Source organism: Phlebotomus papatasi, chromosome 2 (genome assembly GCF_024763615.1).
Source record: "Phlebotomus papatasi isolate M1 chromosome 2, Ppap_2.1, whole genome shotgun sequence".
NCBI lineage: Eukaryota > Metazoa > Arthropoda > Insecta > Diptera > Psychodidae > Phlebotomus > Phlebotomus papatasi.
In genome coordinates, this window is record NC_077223.1 from 27,215,844 (window position 1) to 27,233,233 (window position 17,390).

Genomic DNA, 17,390 nt, shown 5'->3' on the forward strand with positions numbered 1-17,390 from the left:
ACTGAGGAAACTTCAGCAAAATAAATATTACTTAAGAGTATTTTGGAAAACTTTCTTAAATCCCATAATGTATATGTTGATAAATTAGATTTCTTGCAATTTTCTTTAGAATATAGGTTACATGACATACGGGAAATACCGATAATAAAAGATTTGTATCTAAAATGATTAATAAAGATAGGGAAGTTTCTTTCATTGCTAAATTGTCTAGGAATTATTATGTTTTATATTTTCATCTAAGAGAAACGAACCGGATCGCTTAAAGTGGTTTTAAAACTAGAGGTTTAGTCCAGTTCCCGAAGGTCTCAAAATCCTAAAAAGCGAGCAATTTTGTTACCTTTTGATAGCTTAATAGGTCATTTATTTTTAATAATCCAATCCTAAGTTAATTTTTTCCAAAAAAATTGTCATTGATAAGAAATTAGAGCACTTGAGCCATATAGCTAAGCCTTAGATCTGAAGCCGGTATAAGATACCATCCACAATATATTGTCGTGAACAGTTGCAAGAAAACCGAGACGTATGAAAATGCCCCAGGTGCATTCTATAAACAAGTCTAAACTGAATAAAAGGTTGCAGTTTTACTTAGAATGCGTTAAAAAGTTAATCCGCAACATTTTAACCAAATTAAACTTGCTTACCCATGAAATTTAGGGGAGTCACCTTATTCTTAACCAGGGGCCTCTCAACATTTCATTTTTCCATACGTTTTTGCGTAGAGGCACTGAAAACTATCGGCAAGTTTTTTCCTAAAGAGAATTTACTTATCAGTCTGAAATATTTCGAAATCGTGCATTAAAAGCTATCTAAAAATACATATTTCATAATGTTCGCCAAAATTGTACAAGAACTACGAGCAAATTTGTTTAAGTTACGGTGCAATAGCTGCAAAATTTTTACAAGGAAAAGTGAAAAATAGCTTCACTTTTTATTACGCTTCATGGACCCCTGTTCTTAACACTTTTCTCAATCTGATTTTTGTAATTTTTGGGGTCTGTGCTCCTTCAGCAACCAACTGATTCTGATTTTTTGGAGCTGATATCATGATATCATTATCAGAGATACTTACAACATCAACCCTCTGAGTCGAAATCCTCTGCCAATAGCGTTTTGCTTCATTACAATAAATTTTGACAATTTTATGTAGGGGAGATCGGGGTTTGGGACAGGGGTAGTGTGGGACAAGGCGATTTTTTCATTATTTTTTTTTTTAAATAAATGGGATTTAACCACTAATCGTAGGAAATGTTAAGATGTATCTTGACTAAAAGAATGGATATCCTCAGTTTTAGTCTTTTAATTCTATGAACACTTTTTTAAAAATTGATAAAAATCGTATATTCTGACGTCTCAGTTTTCCTCTTTGCAGTTTGTATCAGCGACATATAATCAAAACTTTTGTACCTCATTAGGTAGCAGTGTAATCTGGGAACATATTTTTATGAAAGTTTCAGAGATTATACGCTCTTGCTTTTTACATAAAGGTTTTAAATACCAAAACTACACACGGGGATGTTTGGGACACCTGAAAGGGGACGAATGGGACATTGATTTTCGACGAGATTGTAGGTGGCATGCAATTTTTTATTGTCAAAAATGAAGAGTAATGCTCAGTTTCTACTGAAAATCTCCCTCTTGTGCAAACTTAACCAGTAGTGGGGCAGATTTCTCTAACTATAGGGACAATTAAACCATCAATGTCTTGGGAATCAATAATTTCTTCTCAGAGAATATTCGATCTTTGCCCAATCTCGTTAAAAACTATTTTCTCGAAAATTTCCCGAACAATATCCTCTACAATTTTCACAAGATCTCCAAAAAAGACAAAGCGAGAGCTTATTCAGAGAAATAAGGAAAAAACAGGTACCATGCAGTTGTCGTAAAATCAAACAGGAATCCGCCAATGAGATCAAAACTAAAAGTATTAAGAGAATCTACTCGCCTGAGGAATTTGATAATCATGATTGCAATATTTAGAATAAAAAAGCAAAGAAAGGTAGATGGAAAATAAGAAGAAAATACTTTAAAGGGACAGATAATCCTAACCGGCTTATGTAGGTGAGATTCTTAACGTGAGCTAACTCGGAGTGCATGCAAATTCGATTTGGAGCTGAAGTTGGGAGACGCCATTCAGTTATCTTGAATCAAATTCGTGAAATTATACAAATTTTGTATTTAAACCAAAATATCAAGGATTTGGATGAACTGACAGAAAAGTGTTATATGGGTGAAATGTAGACCAGAATGTTCTCTATAATTTTCCCATAGAACATGATCTCATCGATTACTCAGAAGCCAAGATAATCGAGGTTTTTTGTTTCTTAACTCGTTTTTTCATCCAGAGTTCCCCAAGTAGTCATTTGTTGAACTTCAACTATATCAAAGAATTGTTGTATTTTGTGGGACTTTCCATTTAAAACCCTATTTTAAGTGGCTTGGTGGAGTAGAGGCAGTCAAATTGGCATCTGAGTGATTTCAAAGCGTTATTATGGGAAAAATCAATTTTTTCACACTTAAACGGCAAAATCGAAGTGATAGCGTAGTCTGAGTGGAAAATGATGTATGGACGAAATGTAGAGACAAATGTGCTCTACAATTATGTCGAAGTAATCATCAAAATCGGTTCAGCGACAGTCGAGATAATTGAGGTTATGTGATATTGAAATTGGTTTTTCGACTGTGGCGCCCCTGGTGTTGGTCCCACAAAGTTCAAATGTTCTAGAAAGTTGTAGCATTTGGTGAGATCTTTCGTTTAAGCCCTCATTCATCAAAATCGGTCACATAGAACAGGAGATATGATTTTTTGAATTTTGTGAACTTTGACCCCTCATATCTCCGGTTCTATTGAAACCACAGCGCGCATACGCACCATTTTGGAAACGTCCTAGACTGGACTACAACATACTAAAATTTCATTAACTTGCACAATGCCGTTTTTGAGAAAAGTGACTTTGAATTTCGATGAATTTTGACGCTATCACAGCGCCACCTGTGGTGACTTTTTGAACTTCCATCTGAAAGTGCTCATCTATACGAAACCAAAAAGGTAAAATTTAGGTCGCTATGTTAATTAGAACCGGAGATAGAGGCCGGTCAATGTTCGAACTTTGACCCCTTATAGCTCGGGTCAGGGGTTTTAGATCGACTTAAGGTTTTTTTTGTTTGATAGGTATAATCAACGGCTACAACATACTAAAATTTCAGCCCGATGCACAATGGAATTTTTGAGTTATTTAACTTATAAGATTTAAAAATTTTCTTTTTAATAATAGCGCCCCTAGCGGTGGTTTAATGAACTTGCGATGTTAGAAGGGGAAGTGGCATTTCACGAGAGCTTTCCAAAAAGCCCTCACTTTTTAAATTCTGACAATTAGAACCGGAGTTATGGCCATTTTAAGAAATTTTTTTTGGACCCTTATAGCTCGGGTCAGGGGGGTCGGGGGACCTTAAGTTTGATATTGATGGAAAGCTCTAAGGCCCAGCTATAACATACTAAAATTTGAGGCCGCTCGATGCCATAGGGGCGGAGCTATTGAGAAAACAAAAAAAGGGGGGTCTTCAAAATGGCGGAAGGAGGGGTAGGGGGTGGGGGGTCAATGCATCATGTTGCAATTTTCACCCGATATATAACCTTTGCCGAAAACCGCAAGTCGATATCTTTTTTAGTTTAGGAGCTATTAAGCTCCAAAGAGCGGCCGGCCGGGAACGTAAAATAGCCACATATATATTCGTGATCAGGAAGTGCTGAAACACGTTTTGGCCAAGTTTGAGCTCGATCGGACGACATGAAATTTTGTTAGGATTATAGTAGGTGAGATTGTTAAGAATCTCACCTAATAATTGATTGACAATAAATGACTCTACTGTACAAATAAAATTGATATTAATTTCTAAGTATGAAATAAAAGATGAAACATATTTATTTCTATCAGAAATATTTTTAATCTTGTATTTAAAATTAATTAACGTGCTCCAATAATGCAAATTATGCGAGAAAAAATGCGTCCCAAACATCCCCTTTTGCGTCCCACACTGCCCCAAATCGGAGAGATTTGGCACAAAGCGCTAAGTTAAATCTTTTCATCTTCTCCAAGAAAATTCAGTTGTTTTCAAAGTTCTATCGAGTACTTTTTATAAAGTCAATACCCATGAGTATTCTAGACCGCATAAAATTGTAATACACTATCGTGATTTTTTGGAATAGTGTCTCAAAGTCAAAACATGAAAAAGAGTCCCAAACCTCCCAGGTCTCCCCTATATCCTGTCATGATTTTCTATAAAATTAAACAATTGACGACGCAGATTTATTCCGAAAGAATCTTTTTTAACTTCTTCTAATTTGTTATTTTAACCAAAATTATAGAGTAACAAAAAATACATTATTTTACTATTATTTATCATAATTTTTATATGTATAAATTGACCATTGTAAACTTTAGAAATGTACAAACTCACCATTTGCCTGTCAAATGATATAACTTCAAAATATAACTGGGTCAAAAGAAGTGCACGTCTTTGATCATTTTGAGTAACATTTGTAAAAGTGTCAACAAACTTTTGGCCTATGAAAAATGCTCAATTTCGGGAAAACAATTTTTTTTAATTATTTTCCATCTCTGGATTACAAGCAAGTTATTTGCAAAAAGAAAAATTTTTAAAAGGTATGTTTTTCTAACATTTTTCCACTTGGTTTCTCGATTATAGATTTGTCAAGAAACTTATGACCGACACTGTATTAGCGGTAGGAAAATTAAGAAGCTGAAAACAAGAAGCTTTCCAATTCGGTTTAAATCGATTATTTGTCACTTTTTAAGTTGTGTTTACTGACCAAAATTAAGTATTTTACTAATAAGAAATGTTTAGGGGAAACTGGGGCAGTAGTAAACATAGGGTAGTTGTAAACACTGATCTTTCTAATAAGGATACCTATGTAATCATCAATTCATATAGGTCTCGTGTCTCGTCCTCTGAATCCTAATATCTAATTGAAAAAAAAATCAGTATTCACAACTACTCCATGTTCACCTCTGCCCCAGTTTCACATATTCCATGTTTATTTACGATAAATATAATTGATTTTTGTTTTATAATTTAGAAGATCTACTTTTAATTAAAATTTTCTTTTTCAGTAAAGTACATATACTCCACGTCTTTTCTATAAAAAGGACAGCTTTTCAGATTTGAGAGAATTAGGATTTTCTCAAAACCACCTGCACACGATAACATATACATCAAGGTAGTATTTTCCTGAGAAAAAAATCCATTGCAATAAATTCATCGTAGAGAAAAGTTCCTTTTTAAGGTATGACATAAGGGGATGAGTTGAGTGAAAAGTTTCCTTTTCAGTTGGAGTAAATAAGTATCTTTGCAACTTTTTCTTCATCTGCTACTTTTCAGGAAGATTGAGGATTTTTTGTGGAAAACTTTTATACCTTTACACAGCTTGTTTTCGCAGGCGCACGAGTGATGATGAACAAGTACTAGCACAAATAAAATTGAATTATTTAAATCTTTCCTTTCTTCACAATCCACCAAAGCATCTTTATAAGCTACTGGAAGACTTTTTTTTCTCTGGGATTCAATAATTTTATTTTTCCGTGCAGAAGAGTTTCTTTCGATTTCTTATGAATTTGGAGAGAAGAATGAATGTTTTCAAACCCGTCGCTGAAAATTGTCCAAAAATTTTAACAAAAAGTTCCTATTTTGTCTGAGAAAGATCTCTTTGGCAGTTTGTCAGATTGTGTCTCGAGACACCAACTCAAATCAATGTCAATCACCTTGTCAGGAAAATTTACGCTATACACCATTTTCACCTTAATTTCTCTTTTGCCTTGGCATTTTGTCACACGGAAAATGGTTCATTGCGGAGACTGAGGAGAACAACAAACAAAAAAAAAAAATACAGATATGAAGATTGAAAAATACCGGCTGTTTTTTCCTTTAAAAATACCACGCTATTCCCTGATTAATTCACACTATAAACATTCCACATGGGCTTCGTGGATATATGGCTTAAAATCCCCCAGTCCAAATAGACCCGTGCCATTGCGGTCCTAATTCGCTGATGCGGATTTTCCACCGAGGAAATTCTACCGCAGTTTGTCAACGAGAGGAAAAAGTGGATTGTATCCATTACGATGTGACGGAGACAGCCATATGATTATGTACCGGGCATATTTTATTGATACCCGAACCACCAAGGACGCCGGCGCTACGGTGTGCGTCGCACTGGAAACCTTTGGGGTACCGGATGAGGGGACTCTCTGTGTTGGATGATGGTATAAAAAAAAGCTCCTTTTTGCCAGATGTGTAATTTGTGATAGCGTCTCAAAAACATCCCATCTGCCTCTGTACACAGCCCCCTCTGTCCAGGATATCCATGTGAGAGTGAGTGAGAAGCCTCTGGGTTGCAAAGCAATGATTCCAATCCCTCTCAATATCTTGCAACCACACACAGCCGGATGATGGTGAGTAAATACACCATCATTTTGGGTACATAATACCACCATGCATCTCTCTCTATCTGGTCATGATAATACCCATGCTCATCATGAGCCCAGTCTTGGGATGGTGAGAGACAGACGATCCGCTACTGCACTGTGGGGACCTGGCTATTGGTGGGAAAGAGATACGTACGGCGCAACGTAGTGAGTTCCCTCCTTCCCAGCTGACGATTGGCGTTCTCGTATCGGCTAATCGTGAGCCAGGCAATGGCATATTCTGGGCGTTCCTCCTGAGCTTGTTTGTCTGAGCACTGAGAAGCTCACACAGCGGATCACTGAACAATGGCAAGTCAGTAGCTATTCGACGGTCTCGCGATACGGGGTACTTTCGCTCGGACGTTTGTTTTACAATAAAAAAAAGGACGAAAAAGGGGTTGACTACCCAATCAACTGCCCAATATCCTAATCCTAAAATCCCATCTGAAAGCATCAGACTGGATTCCGAACCATCCCCCTAATGGACCCTACTGAACTAGATATAAAGTGCTTTTGGGGGTGCAATCAGTGATAAGAAGTGGGATCAACCACCCTCCAAGGTTGCCAGTGAGATACGTTGAGGAAGTGAGGAGAGATAGTGTGACAAAGTGAACAAGATAATCATTCGGCAGGGTGTCGAGGGTCCCATTTCGCGTGCCTGTGGCATCCTCAATGGGGAAAGCGGGTGGCGGTGTGAGAGTCCGGATGTAGTGACGCGTGTGGGAGACCAAGAGTGTGATACGTGTCCGATATCAGACGGCAAGATAGCGCCCAACGGCCACAATCTGGCGGTGGTGCGTCCATCAATGGTGGTGCCGCCGGGTGAACATGGTAGTCCCCCGGCGGCGTCAGCCAGCCACCCACCCCAGCAGCCACTTCATCAGCACCATGCCATTGTGGCGCCAAGTCCCCTCTTTGCCCTGCCTACACTCAATTTCACCGCAGCCCAGGTGGCTACGGTGTGTGAGACCCTGGAAGAATCCGGGGATATTGAGCGCCTCGCCAGGTTTCTCTGGAGTCTACCAGTAGCTCATCCCAATATCCGAGAACTTGAGAATTCTGAGGCTGTGTTGCGAGCGCGCGCCATCGTGGCCTACCACACCGGACACTTCCGGTGAGTGTACTCCCAAATTTAGCAACATCCCCCCCTCAACAAAATATGTTTGCCATCCTGTTTTACTGGTTCAACCCATCAACCACCCTCAATTCTCTCTCTATGTGCCATCCTAGGGAACTGTACACAATTCTGGAGAGACATAAATTCACAAAGGCATCCCATGGGAAACTGCAAGCCATGTGGCTAGAGGCGCACTACCATGAGGCGGAAAAATTAAGAGGTCGGCCTTTAGGTAATTTTGTTAGTTGACCAAAAAAGACAAGTTTTCAAAAGCTCTCTTGGTCATCCTCTAATTGGGAAAATTCCAGACCGGTACATAGTTATTGGATTGAGATCCATAACGGGATTTATTTACAATTGCACATCTCGAAAATTTAGTTGAAGGAAGGTTTAACTAGACTGAAGTGTTCTTTAAAAATTAGAATTCCATTTGGTTTTGTTTAGTATGGGTTTTGTAACTGAAAGAGCAAAGCACAAGTTTTGGACTGCAAAAATCCTGAAAGAAAACGGTTTCATAGAAATTGATATACCACCCCTTCGGCTTGAATATAAAATTAAATATTAGGTATTATTATTATTACATATAATAAATTTTTCAAAAAGAGTAATAATGATCTGAATTGAAAAGGGAGTTTTGTTAGTCAATGAAATTACCTATTATGATTCGTAAAAAATACTATCTTCATCCATAAATACTATAAAATTGATTAGAAATCACTTTTAATCATACATTGGATTATCGAGATTGTTGATAGCCTCTTAATTTTCCCTTTGCCGAGAATATTCCCCAATTTTAGGAATTGAAAATTTATATTTTGGAATTCAAGTTTTCTGGTTATTTTTCAAAATGTGTTGCAGTCTGATTCTTTTAATTGAAAAGATTTTTCAACACACCAAATAATAAATATTCTTGAGCATCTTAAAGGTCACATAATATAGAAGTTATCCCAAATTTTGTAAAGATAATAAAACAAATAAGAATAATATTTATTTTTACGAAAAATGGGCATTTTTCAGTTAAAAAAAACACTCTGACTTTAGAATATTTATGAAAAACCATAACTTTTATTTTTAAATTACAAACATTTAAAATATATTTATTTGAATCAAAAATAAATTCAAAGATTTTTGTTTAAAATATAATCAAATTAATAACTATTTGTATACCTTCCATTACATATTTTTTTAATTGGAATTTTTAAATATATAGATAAATTGAGAAAACTAAGGTTATAATAAATTTAAAAAAAAATGTTGCTAAAATAAGTTCCAGCATTATTAAGACGGAAGATCCATTATGTATTTTTTCAAATTTTTTTCAATATTACATGTTCTTAAAAGTTTTGAGAAACCAAACTATTTTTAAAAAAAAGTTTTAAGACTCGGTAAATACAATTTTAAACTGAATTGTAAGGCGCAAAACCCGTAAAAATAATAATAAAACACGGTAATAAAGAAAACTTATTCAACTAATTTTAAAAGTTATTCTTGGTATTGTCAAAATAATTTGAATCAAAATTTAATAACTTAATACGTAATGCTTTTGAAAAGGTTATTGGCTTTTTACACTCGGTATTCTTCAAATTGATAACTTTCAAGACATTAGTAACATTTCATGAATTTTGTTATGAATAAGAGCGCAGAGTTAAATTGACCTAGAAAATTGCTTTATTATAGAAATCACAGATTTTTGGGTAAAATTCACAAAATTTAAAATCAAATAGGGTAAGTGTGCCAAATTTCGGCATAGTTGCATGCAAGCGTCAAAGTCTCAAGTTTGAAATGTAATATTTTAAATACAAATTGATTTTTTTATTCCTTCTTCTGAAAGAGTGTTGCTTGGAACCTTGTAAAGAGTTTACCGTTTTTATTTATTCCAAAATCATTCTTAATACATTTTAAAATGAATAAAAATGTAGGCATAGCTTTGGTGCCTTATTTCGGCCATCTTCATTATCATAGTTCCTTGCCCTTTAGGAATTCTTCCAATGCCTTTTCACGTCATCCCGTTTGTCGAAGTTACATTTTTTGTTATTCTTTTGCATTGTATAATCTCTAGAGTACGTAAAATCTAAAAGTTCATAGAAATTCGAGGAACAAAAAAGATGGCCGAAATTGCAAGCTGGCCGGAATTTAGCACACTTACCCTAATTGTAAAAATATAGGGGAAAATGCTCTCCCTTCGAACGTTCATGCCTTCGAATATCGTGAATTTCTTTTGTTTTTCATAAGAGATTTACACTAAATTATCATAGAATTATCAACAATTGATGATAAACCAACTAATATTCAATAGAAATGTGTAAGTCTCTTAAGAAAACTAAAAGAAAATTCACATTATTCGAAGGCATGAACGTTCGAAGGGTGAGTACTTTTCCCTAACTGTTTTATTACACATTTTTAATCTCTATGAGGATTTAATAAATTATGTGCAATTTATTTTTAATAACCATTTTACATTTTTTTTTAATTGAAATAAAACACAATAGGCAGTTTGAAAAAAAAAGTGTTAAGAATTATCTGGAATTTTCCCATATGTGCTGAGTCCTGTTTTCAATATAAGAAAACAGTAAAAAAGGAGAGAAAATTGTCTGCAACATTAGTCAAAGCTATTACAGTGGATACAAGAGAACTCCTTAGATATTTCTAACAAGAAATGCATTTGTAGGACCCGTGGATAAATACCGCGTGAGGAAGAAATTTCCTCTGCCTCGAACAATATGGGATGGTGAGCAGAAGACTCATTGTTTCAAGGAGCGAACGAGGAGTCTCCTTCGCGAATGGTATCTCAATGATCCCTACCCTAATCCAAGCAAAAAGCGTGATCTAGCTCAGGTAAATGCCAACAGCAAAAGTTATCCCTTCAGATAAGTTTCTCACAGAATACCTCTGTTCATCCCTTTAGGCTACAGGATTGACACCAACTCAAGTTGGCAACTGGTTCAAAAATCGACGGCAACGAGATCGAGCGGCGGCAGCGAAAAATCGGTAAGTTTATATTTGTTTTCACTTCTTTCAAAGATTGTTTTTGGGATTTTTTTTTGGATAAGATATTGTACCCTCCCTCTGTGGTAATCCACCATAAATTATCATGTGGTTTCGCCACTTTTCTTCCACAAAAACGGAATGAGAAGAAAGGCAAGGAGAAAAAGACCCATTTCTCGCATTTGAAAATCCCCAACGAACTCACCTATTGGTATTGACGACAGATTTCCCAGCAAGGGGTCCTCATTATATCCATTGTGCTAGTCTAAATGGTGTTTGGGACACATGCAATAAAAATATTTGTTGCTTATTTACCAAACACACAAGCAAAAGGACGTGAGTCTCACTTTCAAAAATATTATTTATTGGCCTCTGCACTGGACGTCTCAATTCACAGTCGAGAGTATCCAGAAATAACTGCAATATGCACTAAATCTGCGCAGTAGAGTTGAGACTTTTGCTGCAAAAAATAGATTTGAGATTAAATAACAATTTGTACGTAGTTTTTTAAGCTTAGATTCCTCTATTACAAATATTCCCATAACTGTGTTATCACACTTTCACATTAAAATTTTAATATGATTCACATTAATTGTCGCTGGTGAGAGTCCAAATATGTAATTTGTGTGTTTGAATCATTTTATATTCAAAATTTGATTTATTTGTTGATAAAAGGGTAGACTTGGCCCGCAAAATTTGATATAAATTGATTTATAGCATTAATGCGAAAAATTAATGCTATTTTCTCTTTAATTTTTTAATGTGAAAAATATTTATGCTTTAGGTAAATTTAAACTTATTTTTGCAGGCTAAGTCCACTTCTTTATCAGTAAATAGAAAAACCAAAAAATATTTAGTTACTCAAAGGCACAAATAACATATTTGGACGCTCACCACAAGCGACAATTAATGTGAATCACATTAAAATTTTAATGTGCTAGTGTCATAACGCCATAAGAGTTGTTGTCGTTCTTGCATTAAACTTTAAATTTCTCAAAAAAAAAACCTTTTTTAACAATAAATAATTCAAATAACACTGTCCAATAATGATTTTTTATATACCCTTTTTAATAAAAGTAGCATAAGTTCATGCTAAATTTAATTTAAAAAAAATGTTCATGATGTTTCTTGATTAATTCAATCCAAGCATGAATCTATGATCTATGATCTACGATCTACGTGATTTCGAAAAGTTCATATTTTTAAAAAGGTTAAAGAAAATCACGAATAACGAGAGTTTTCCAGAAGGATCTTATTCGTTTTAAACAGAGAGTATAATTTTCATTTAATTTTTTTCACTTTTTCTTGTTTTTGTATTTATTTAATATAGCTACTTACGTTTCTATTGCTATCGATCTTTTATTTCAAACTTGCCCATACGTCTTCTTTCTCGAACTGGATTTATCTTTTATGATTTCATTTTAATTTAAATAATATGTATATTTTAAAAAGTTTTATATAATTTCTTTTGCTTATACGGATACTGAATCAGTTTAAATAGAATTATCCTAGAGATCGATTGTAAAGTCGGCGGCACACGCGGTAAAGTTGTTAGAAATAAATTTGAATTTAACAAGATACATATATAAATTGCAAAGAAGGTTATATTCCTCCTGTAGTGGAATTCTGTAACAGTATGACAATGTCATATGACAAATATAGATTTTTTTCTATGATAAATTCAGCTAAAATTTTCGAAAATGTAACGCATATCATTGATTGAGAAGTGGATAGAGCTGTTTGTAATTGCCATTCGATATACTCACTGTCCTTTAATGTAGTATTGCTCCGGAATTTAACCACGAATATATCATATGACTTTGTCATAGTGTTATAGAATTCCTCTACTGATCATTATCCTATATTTTATGATCGATTATACCTTTTAGCAGGAAATTGACAGAAAAAAATACTAATAAAGGAAAATATAATATCTTATTCCACGAAGAAAAATGATATACGTGAGATTGGGTTGGGGTATTTAGTTACACATAACTTTCGAAATACAATTTTTTAGAATGATCAATTTTAAAGGAAATGGCATTATATTTGTTTCCAAATAACCAAATATTCTAGAGAGAGAAACAAAGTGAACTTCAATGCATACAATTCTTTTTTAACATTATGAAAAAATTGAAAAAATCTAACAAATTTTCGAAACGTCTCTAAAATAATCTGTGGTCCGATATCTATAGGTCCTTAGTTAAAAAATTGAAATTTTGCAAGAATAATATACGGGATTATCACTGTGTTGACTGTATTACATACAAGATATAACATTTCACATGTCAAGTATAAAAAAAGTATTTTACCCTTAATTATTTGGCTTTCGGATTAAGGGGATATGTGGGTCACGCAGCCTAAAAAACAGCATAGGGGAAAGTACTCTCCCTTCGAACGTTCATGCCTTCGAATAATGTGAATTTCTTTTGTTTTTCGTAATAGATTTGCACTAAATTATCACGAAATATTCAACAATTGATGATAAGCCAACTAATACTTAATAGAAATATGTAATTTTCTTAGGAAAAGTAAAAGAATATTCACATTATTCGAAGGCATGAGCGTTCGAAGGGAGAGCATTTTCCCCTATATTTAATTGACATATTTTTTCAAAATAATGAAAAAACTAAATTTTATTTGGAAACGGTTTAAAAAACACATTTCGGTCGACAGGATTTCTCAAGAGTATATTCATCGGATCTCAAAAAAGCGAAATATTTCCTGTTAGCTGATGAGTTGAACTCGTACTTGAACGGTAGATTTTTTCACGTTGATCACAACTTAATTTATAAGACAAAACGTTGTGTAAAATACACCGAAAATTGTATATTTTGTATATAATTTTGCGAAAAATCTAAATTTTATTAAAAACAAATTGTAGCTTTCGAGTACGAGTTAAATTCATCTGCTAACAAGAAATATTTGGTTTTTTTATCGTCAGATGAATATATTCTGAGAAATATTGTTCACGGAAAATTACTTATATGTGTTTTTTTTTCAAAAAATGTCTCCGAAAATCAGATCGTAAAGGTGGAATTTGTAAAATTCTTAAATGAAAATCTCAGAAAATAAAGTTTAAATGTTATTCTTCTATATGATTAAAAATTTAAATAAAAATTAAAAAAAATGTTGAAAAAAGTTAGACAAATGATGGTGTTTTCCAATATTTTCAGCCCATGTAACCCCTTAAGGGCTTAATTACGTTTAATGACAATATTAGAAGAAATGGTTTTCTAAGCGTTAGAAATATTATTGGTTATCTCTTTCAATGAAAAAAACTTTTATCATCATTTTACTTCCTATTGTTTTTAACAAATTTACAATTTGATACATCTTCATCATATATACCTTTAAGACAACATTTGTTAAATACAATTCTTACTTGATGACTTGTCGGTAACAATGAAGCTTTGAGGGATAGTGTGTTTTAGCTTTAGGGGGAAGTGGGGCACCTTTGAAATTGGAATTTTTCTTCTATGTTTAAGTGGAACTGAGCCATATTAATGATGTAATTTAGCTTCTCAATCTGTTTGTGCTCCTAAATTATATCACGATAAGGCTTATTTTTATTTAAAAATTGGTGAAAAATCCCAATTTCAAAAGGTACCCCACTTTCCCCTAATGCTTGAAAAGCAAATGTTAAAAGCCTTTCATTACTTTTGTAAAGTTCAACTATTTTAAAGATAATATTCCTATGAGGAATATTCAGCTTGATGAGCTATAAACTTATTCCTACTTTCAATTGAAGATGTACTCTCTTTTATTTTAAATTTTTTGTAAACTACAAGTCAATGAAAGAAAATATAAAAGCTTATAATGTTTTAGCACCTGTTCTATCGTCTTTTGTTTAAAGAACTCCAAAACTGTTACGGAAAGACGTATGAAAATGTTTTACGTGTGAGAAAGTTATATGTAAGGTTGGCTAAAAATAATCTACCTATTATTAAAAAATAATAAACTGGTCGTTCTATTTGTATGTAGATTTGGGTAATGCAAAAAAAAAACTTTGGTATTGCATGTCATGTTATTCTATCGCAAATAAATAAAAAAAATGGTAAATTACACCTGAATATCAACAATAAGGAGAAATAAAAGTAGTTTCTGTGAGTGAACAAGAAGGATTGTGGATGAAATCAAAACAGTGGAAATGTTTTATAATTGCAGATCAATAAATTTTGTGTGGCGCGCGCGTTAAAAGTAAATTGTATGGTGTGTTGTTAAGAAAGTCTCGATGGAAGGAGAGGAAGGAGAATTTATTATCAGCGATATCTACCATGACGTCTTATTGCAAATAAATGTTTTAATATTAAAATATGATACACTTTTGCTTCACCATCGTGAAAATCAAGAAGCTACTCGCGGGAATACCTTCCTTTCGTGTGCTACCCAAGATTTATGGCTCATGGCGATGTTTTTAATCGTCCCGCCACTGTCTTCTCCAACTCGTGTGTGTGGTCAGGCTTTTTGATGAAATAATCAACGGTGGTGAAGGGAGCCCCTTTGACTGGGTCAGAGGCAGGGTCAATCGGCAATTATCGCAGGTGTTTTCTCTCATCCCAAAAAAAGAAAAATCCCGCCCAGCAAAATCATCGCAGACTCTAGTCATTGTAGGTTTTTGCACCCACATCCTCTAACACGGAAAATGATGAAGCTTCTATAAATGTGCACAATTTACCTTATTGCTACCGTCCCATTTGAGTCAGATAAAAAGCCCTTGGCAATTAATTATGCGACCCAATGTAGAAAGATTCTCGCAGGAAATCTCAGAATTGTCTTTTAAGTGTTTCTTTGAGCTGTGCAAAGTATACAGTGGCTTACACAAATACAGACACTCGTTAAATAAAAGCATCAAGAACACAAAGCAAATGCAATAATAATTCATAATTAACAAAAAAAAACAGATGATTTAAATTTTTATTTGCATAGAATATGTTTTAAGATTTAACCCTTTAGAATAAATCGGTTCTGTAACGTATAGGCATCGCACACACTCTGTTTGATTTCTAACATTATATTTTTTTTCCATATCCCTTTAATGAATCTGACTTATGGCAATATAATTTAATAAATAGTGTTAAGTAACATATTTACTAAGTCAGATTCATTAAAGAAATATGAAAAAATATAAAGTGTTTGAAGCTAGAGTGTGTGCAAAGCATAAAAGCTTTGTCCTAATTGTTTGTCAGTTCGATTAGGTACTTATTATGAATTTGAATTAGGAATAACTCATGAACTGTATATTATTTTTTCGATTACTTTTTTTTTCTCATCAAATAGGAAATCTTAAAGTTATTTAAACGACCATAAGAGTTTACTGATTTTATTCACATTTGCGATATTTTTAAAAACCAAACTTTTTAAAATTTTGAACAACACAAAAATTATTTATAAGGAAGGGTGAGGTTAGCACCTTTCACACAAATTGAGAATTTCAGTTTTAAGTTTAATAAATTAATACAAAAACATACTGTGTCAATGAAAATGTTAACAGAAACTGAAGACTTTCGAGACTGATGCCCTAGACAGATTTACGACTTAAGCCGAGAGACAGCTTAATGTAATTATAATCAAAATAATGATCATATTTCATTTCCATCAGTTTCCTACTAATTCGTCTCCCGACTTAAGCTGAGGAACGGCTTAGTCATGGGGAAACTTATGAGAATTTAGTGTAATCATTATTTTGATTATAATTACGCTAAGCCGTCTCTCGTTTTAAGTCGTAAATATGTCTAATTGTTAATCAATCAATTTTATGATTATTTTTTGTATAAGGTCATAAAATTATTCATATTTTTGAAAGGAATGTGGTAACGATTTCTATTAAAAAAAATGTAGAATATGACTCCCATGCCTTCCAGTTCTGAGATAAAGAAACCTTAAACATTTAAACTGAATATATAGTGTATAAATTTAAGATTTTCTAATTTAAGTTAAACTCATGATGTTTTATCTGTTTTAAACTTCACTAAAAATTTCTTTGAAGGTTTAAAAGTTTCTTCCAAACAGCTTTAAGATTAAAGAAATCTTGGAGGAGTTTGACATTTTAATTTGATCTTCGGTACAGTAAAATTTATTACATTTTTACAGGGCTTAAAGAAATTTCACATTTTAAAACTAAGAATCTTTATTGAAAAATGTGAATTAGCCCGATTAGCCCTTAAAGGCCGATTTAAAAACTTAAAACCCTAAGAAATTGTAGAGGACGAATCATTTGATCCACTTGCTTCATTGGGTACCTCTTTCATAATACATTCTTTATCTTCGTCTTCTATGATAGTGGAATGAGATTAGCATGAAAAACGTAATACTTGATTATTTCACTTCGTAATACTTAATTATTATAAATAATTTCATCCAATTTTGAAGTTAAATTGTTTGAAATTAAATTGAAATTTTTCCCGTCTGTTTTTTGTTGATAATTCTTGCTTTTGAGATCATTAAGGAGTCTAAATCTGTCAAAAGAACCCTTTGGTCCGATCGGTAAAGACTATCTTTTAATGCTTGAATTAAAGTAAAGCTTATATGAACATCAGGGGGCAGGGAAAACTCAGCTCCTGAGCTCAAAGCTACTCGCATATACGAGTACGCTACTTTTTAACAAAAATACTGATATTATAGTTTTATGCACAAAGTTACTTATAAATTTTGTTCATAAAAAAGGGTAATTCAGCACTAAACAATAATCCTTCATTTACAAAAAAACATTTTTTCAATGCTTCAAAAATCTAAAATACAGGAAAAAGACATATTATCGCATGATTACCCAGAAATTCTTTGATCCTTTAGGGTAACGTGTGGTATTT

At 33.4% G+C, this 17,390-nt stretch overlaps 1 protein-coding gene across 2 annotated transcripts in view; it reads left to right on the forward strand.

The window, feature by feature from the left end:
• Positions 1-6,816: 6,816 nt before the first annotated feature.
• The window catches only part of LOC129803301 (homeobox protein SIX6), a 78,075-nt gene continuing 67,501 nt past the window's right edge, over positions 6,817-17,390 (forward strand). Inside the window, exons 1-4 of one of the 2 annotated variants that reach the window (XM_055849752.1) lie at positions 6,817-7,593; positions 7,710-7,828; positions 10,265-10,431; positions 10,502-10,584. In XM_055849752.1, the coding sequence (XP_055705727.1) occupies positions 7,286-7,593; positions 7,710-7,828; positions 10,265-10,431; positions 10,502-10,584 (677 nt within the window). In that variant the 5' untranslated portion in view covers positions 6,817-7,285. The remainder of the gene's footprint in view (positions 7,594-7,709; positions 7,829-10,264; positions 10,432-10,501; positions 10,585-17,390) is intronic. The other variant, XM_055849753.1, reaches the window with a different exon arrangement.